The sequence below is a fragment of the Sesamum indicum genome, linkage group LG5, assembly GCF_026168435.1.
Source record: "Sesamum indicum cultivar Baizhima isolate 11 linkage group LG5, ASM2616843v1, whole genome shotgun sequence".
Taxonomy (NCBI): domain Eukaryota; kingdom Viridiplantae; phylum Streptophyta; class Magnoliopsida; order Lamiales; family Pedaliaceae; genus Sesamum; species Sesamum indicum.
In genome coordinates this window covers 13655336-13661372 of record NC_142661.1, presented here as the reverse complement: position 1 = coordinate 13661372, position 6037 = coordinate 13655336, and the positions used below count along the sequence as shown (strand labels likewise).

At 39.6% G+C, this 6037-nt stretch overlaps 1 protein-coding gene across 1 annotated transcript; it reads left to right on the top strand.

Moving 5' to 3' along the window:
• Positions 1–251: 251 nt before the first annotated feature.
• On the top strand, positions 252–6037 carry LOC105162240 (pyrophosphate-energized vacuolar membrane proton pump). Its single transcript, XM_011080235.3, has 8 exons — positions 252–687; positions 2806–3380; positions 3465–3844; positions 4100–4186; positions 4272–4602; positions 4719–5129; positions 5294–5353; positions 5453–6037. Exons 1-8 carry the CDS (start codon positions 444–446, stop codon positions 5657–5659), a joined length of 2295 nt encoding a protein of 764 aa, XP_011078537.1. The 5' UTR covers positions 252–443; the 3' UTR covers positions 5660–6037.

The window sequence follows — 6037 nt, the reverse complement described above, 5'->3', positions numbered from 1 at the left end:
TCTTTATAAAATTTTGTCATTTAATAAACGATGTATTATGATTACAACTGTATTTTCAAATATTGTGTTTGTAATTTTATAAATAATAAAAAATATTTGTTTGATTAGATGTAATTTAGATAAATGTACCCAAAAATTTATCCTTCTAAAATTTCATTTGTGTGTGTTGATCTTACAAGACCGCGAACTCGAACTCGAACATTCCCTTGTTTTGACCAAACAAATTCTCCCCACTCCACTATAAATTGCTATATACACACATTTAACACACACACACTGTAACATAGAAACCATAACTCATCAAGAACTTCCCTTCACCCACGCATCATCGTAAAACAAGAATCCCATACGAACATTTTGTCGTAAATTCACGCCCCACTTCGTCACCTTCTTGTTTTCTTTTCCTTTTTGCTTTCCCTGCGAGTTCCTTTGAAGGAAAAGCAATGGGCGACGCCACGCTACTTCCAGATCGCGGAACCGAAATTCTCATCCCTGTTTGCGCCGTAATCGGCATAGCGTTCGCCCTCGTGCAGTGGCTGTTGGTGGCCAAGGTGAGGCTTTCAAACGGAAAGGACTATGCAGGCGGGAGAAGTGGATACACGGAGGCCCTGATTGAGGAGGAGGAAGGCGTCAGTGATCATTCCGTCGTCCGAAAGTGCGCCGAAATCCAGTCCGCCATTTCCGAAGGTAATCTTGTGTGTTGCTTACTTGCATGTATGTATGTGTGTGTGTGTTATATGTAGTAACCTGTATGCTGTGGGAGTTATTGAAATGGAGGAAAGAGTGGGTTTTTCTTACTTTCGAGATGCTTACTTCCGATGATGAGTGGATGGATGTTGAGTGCTTTAATTTTTGGGTACTTTGTTAAGGTGGGTTTCAAGCCGTTTACGTTTGATTCAATTTATCGTATCTTTATGTATGCCTGTATCTGAATATTCTTGTGTGTTTATGCGTTTAAATTATGAAATTGTGTGATTTTGAGTAAAAGTTCTGAGTTTTGGGTGTTTGAACCTCAGATTTTCTCCCCCTTCTCTTTTCTCGTTCATGTTTGCATATAGTCTTAGATAGAATGCTCAAATTGTTCTGTGAAGGCTGATAAATGTTGGTGTGAGTTACTTCGGTTCCTCCATCCTTTTTCTGGCCTTATTCTCTCATTTTCTGATTTCTTCCCTTCTCTTGAAGGTGGGAAATTCGTGGTTTCTCTTCTTTTTTAACTTATTGGATGATTTCTTATAATGCCTTAATAGTCTCTGGGCAAATGAAAATCAAAGTTTGAGTTTTCCTTTCTGGTAGGCTTGATTGATTAAAAAAATGCACTTGTCTTTCCATTTTGTCAAGCCCCTATGATGTGATGCTCTTGTAAAAAATCCTGTTCTTTTTGCTATTTGATAGTTCTCATTGTTTATGATAATGGTTTCTTTATTGACATGGGTGGTGTGGACCTTGACTTATTCGTTAGTCCTCTTAAATTATTGTAGTCGATACTTGAATTCAACATGGGCATCATTGATAATTTGATCACGAATTCTTTGCAGTTTAGTTGTTCATCCACTGGGCTGTAATTAATTATGTTCAAATTTTGCAAAACATTCTTTTTCTCTTTTATGATGCATTTGTTGTCATTATTTTCACATTAGATTTGGTCAATCTTGTTCACATGGGATTATTTTTCTTGGTAATTTTCTAGCAATGTTTAGTACCTAATACTTCTTTGTTCTCTGCTTCATTCCTGCATAATTCTAACATTAGTGCTAAATAAGTAGCAAGGTCTGATAACTCTGACTGTGCTTGCTGTCTTTGCATAGATATTTGATGGAGTGCTTGAATTAATTTATCCAAGTGAGTATATATGGGCATCTTGGGAGCCCTTATACAGTTATACTCTTATATAACTGAAATTTATCTCAGAAATAAATAATAGTGATACTAATAGTAATAGCAACACTGCAGACTGTATTTAGAATTTTGTCTTTTCTTTCGTCATTGAGTGAATTCTTTATCTTAGTCTTACGTACACTCTTTAGCCTTATTCATTCTCCAACCGCTAAGAGATTCTACTGGATGTGTAAAAAGAGTTGCTCTCAACGTCCCAAGGATGTCCGAGTTTTTATTTTCATTTGTCCCAGAATGCTCATCCCTTCCTTTAAATTAGTGTAAATATTCATTTGAATCCCATTTCTGACCTTTTGTTTAAGATTTTGGGAAAGAAAATAAAACAAAATTTTCCACATACGCAATCACCGTATGTGGAAAGAAACACGATTAGGTGCCATTAAAACTCATGCTTTATTAATGAACCTGCATATGGTTTTTTGTCTTAAAGAAAGAAATGGGATGTTTTCTATTATTGATTTTAGCTTCACTTTTTACAGGTTTTATGGTTTTATTAATTCTGGAGTATGGTTTTGGAAGAAACTGGCTACTACTTGACTTTTTTATTTTACCAGAAAGTTAAACATGTCATACTTTTGTAGGAGGGGGAGTGTATTTGATAGTATATAATTTTCAAGGCGGAGGATATCATATTTATTAAATGAGTAATGCTACTTTAAGACTGCCTTGATCAATATTGTAACTTCCAATTTTCTCCTCTTCGTCTACTTATTTCTTTTCTTCGGAAAGTTCACTTTGGAGATCAGGGACGCAGAATCTGCTGTTGCTATCACAATATATATTTGTTTCCACAGCATTGTGTTCGTAGTGGAGAAAGAAATGAAGCACCCCAACAGTTGCTGTTTATTGGTTGAAGGTTCCAGCCCTCACCTTTACTGGGATCCTTCTAATAAGTTAATTGTGATTCTACAGGTGCAACATCATTTCTTTTTACGGAGTACCAGTATGTTGGAATCTTCATGGTTGCTTTTGCCATATTAATCTTCGTTTTCCTCGGCTCTGTGGAGGGATTCAGTACAAAAAGCCAACCTTGTACATATGACAGTACCAGAATGTGCAAGCCCGCTCTTGCCACAGCTGCTTTTAGCACATTATCCTTCCTTCTTGGTGCTTTTACATCTGTGGTCTCTGGCTTTCTTGGAATGAAAATTGCAACCTTTGCTAATGCCCGAACTACTTTAGAGGCTAGGAAAGGTGTTGGAAAGGCTTTCATTGTTGCATTTAGATCTGGTGCAGTCATGGGTTTCCTCCTTGCCGCAAATGGTCTTCTGGTTTTGTACATTGCCATCAACCTCTTCAAGCTATACTATGGTTCTGACTGGGAAGGCCTGTTTGAAGCTATAACGGGTTATGGGCTTGGTGGATCTTCAATGGCTCTTTTTGGCAGAGTTGGTGGAGGTATCTACACGAAAGCTGCTGATGTCGGAGCTGATCTTGTGGGTAAGGTGGAAAGGAACATCCCAGAAGATGATCCCAGGAACCCTGCGGTATGCCTAGTAAAATTAGGATGCTCAAACTTTCTTAGTTATTTACTTTGTTCATCTGCATCTTATCTTTCGAAATTGTTACAGGTCATTGCAGATAATGTTGGTGATAATGTTGGAGATATTGCTGGTATGGGATCAGACTTATTTGGCTCGTATGCAGAATCTTCCTGTGCAGCCCTGGTTGTTGCTTCCATATCATCTTTTGGGATCACTCATGACTTGACTGCTATGCTATATCCTCTTCTAGTGAGTTCTGTTGGGATCCTCATTTGTTTGCTGACGACATTATTTGCAACTGATTTCTTTGAGGTCAAGGCTGTTGAAGAAATTGAGCCCGCACTAAAGAAGCAACTTATTATATCCACAGTACTGATGACATTTGGAATAGCAATTGTTAGCTGGATTTCCCTTCCATCCACCTTCACAATATTCAATTTCGGAGTGCAGAAAGAAGTTAAGAGCTGGTGAGTTTCAACATCTTTGGCCTTTTCGCCATCATTTTTGTGCAATCATTCGCATCTTTACCATGAAGTGTTTTACCGAGTCTCGCTAGTAGCTGTTTAAGTTTCAAGAATTACTTTGCCTGATTGGTAAATATAGTGAAGTTCTCAACCATGTTGCTCTCTCTCTCTCTTTTTCGCTGTGATGTTTGAATATATAGAAAATGTGCGCCTTAGGTCATTCCAATTTCCAAATAGCATATGATTCTGTGCTTTCAGGGAACTGTTCCTATGTGTCGCTGTTGGTTTGTGGGCTGGGCTGATTATTGGATTTGTTACAGAGTACTACACGAGCAATGCTTATAGGTATCTTTGCTGACACAATTATCTAGCATAAAGCAATTTATGAATGTGAAATATTTTTAGACATGTCTTGTCTTATTCTATTCAGCCCAGTACAAGATGTTGCTGATTCATGCCGCACTGGAGCAGCTACTAATGTTATTTTTGGCCTTGCATTGGGATACAAATCAGTTATCATCCCAATTCTTGCTATAGCAGTTAGCATTTTCGTTAGTTTTAGTTTTGCTGCAATGTATGGTATTGCTGTGGCTGCCCTAGGAATGTTGAGCACCATAGCAACTGGTTTGGCCATTGATGCATACGGCCCCATCAGCGACAACGCTGGGGGTATTGCTGAGATGGCCGGCATGAGTCACAGTATTCGAGAGAGGACTGATGCCCTTGATGCTGCAGGGAACACCACAGCAGCTATCGGCAAGGTACTTTTTTTGGTCCATGATACTGAATCTTGTACTTGGCCAATCAACTTGTTTCCAGGAGTGTCTTCTTACCCTTATTTTCCATCTGTAACAAAAATACTTAATCCTTTTTTCAGGGATTCGCAATCGGGTCTGCTGCTCTCGTATCCCTTGCTCTTTTTGGTGCATTTGTGAGCCGTGCAGACATTTCAACTGTCGATGTTTTAACTCCAAAAGTGTTCATCGGTTTGCTTGTGGGTGCTATGCTTCCTTACTGGTTCTCGGCCATGACAATGAAAAGTGTTGGAAGTGCTGCTCTCAAGATGGTTGAAGAAGTGCGTAGGCAATTCAACACCATCCCTGGTCTCATGGAAGGAACAGCAAAGCCCGACTATACAAATTGTGTCAAGATCTCTACGGATGCTTCAATAAAGGAGATGATTCCTCCAGGTGCCCTCGTCATGCTCACACCTCTCATAGTGGGCATTTTCTTTGGTGTGGAAACTCTTTCTGGTGTTCTTGCTGGAGCCCTTGTCTCTGGTGTTCAGGTAAGCTCTTTGAATTTATCATCATTACCCGTTAGATGCCTGAGCAGATGTGCTGGTTCTGTCAAAACGTTCATCATGGTTGCTGCATATTTCTACTGCATTCTCCTGCGAACATTGTATCACTTAAATTGACACATAACATAAAAACTCGTACGTAATGTCAGATTGCTATCTCTGCATCCAACACGGGTGGTGCTTGGGATAATGCCAAGAAATACATCGAGGTAAACGTTTATTCTATTAGATACTTATCATGGTGAAGTATATTGATTGTGCCATCTTAACCTACTACTACTGTGCCAACGATCATGGGACAATAACAGGCCGGTGCGTCCGAGCATGCCCGAGCCCTCGGCCCCAAGGGATCCGCTGCACACAAAGCAGCTGTTATCGGGGACACGGTTGGCGACCCTCTCAAGGACACATCCGGGCCATCATTGAACATTCTCATCAAGCTAATGGCCGTGGAATCGCTAGTTTTCGCCCCCTTCTTTGCCACCCACGGTGGCTTACTTTTCAAGATCTTCTGAAGTAAGGCTGCCCTGAATTCTTAGTAACCTTATCTCGACGTATGATCCTCGGTTGTCTTCCTGATTTCTACCCATTTGTAAGATCAAGGTTCCAAACAGAAGAGTTAACATCATTAATGGTCAAATCTTGTGAAGAGAAATTTAGTGTGGACGCTGTTATTGGAGTTTTTGGTATTGCTTTGTTGGTTAAGGGTGATGAACATGGTGACAATAATCAGTCTTTCACCTGGCAATCTACGACGTCGTATGTAAGGAATTGGGGAAGAACGTTCGCTCAAATTGGGACAAGAAACTAGGGAAATTTTGTCAATTTTCTTTCAGACCTCTCTCGACAAATATTTATTACGGTGAAATATTTTTATGAGTCCTTTATTTGTA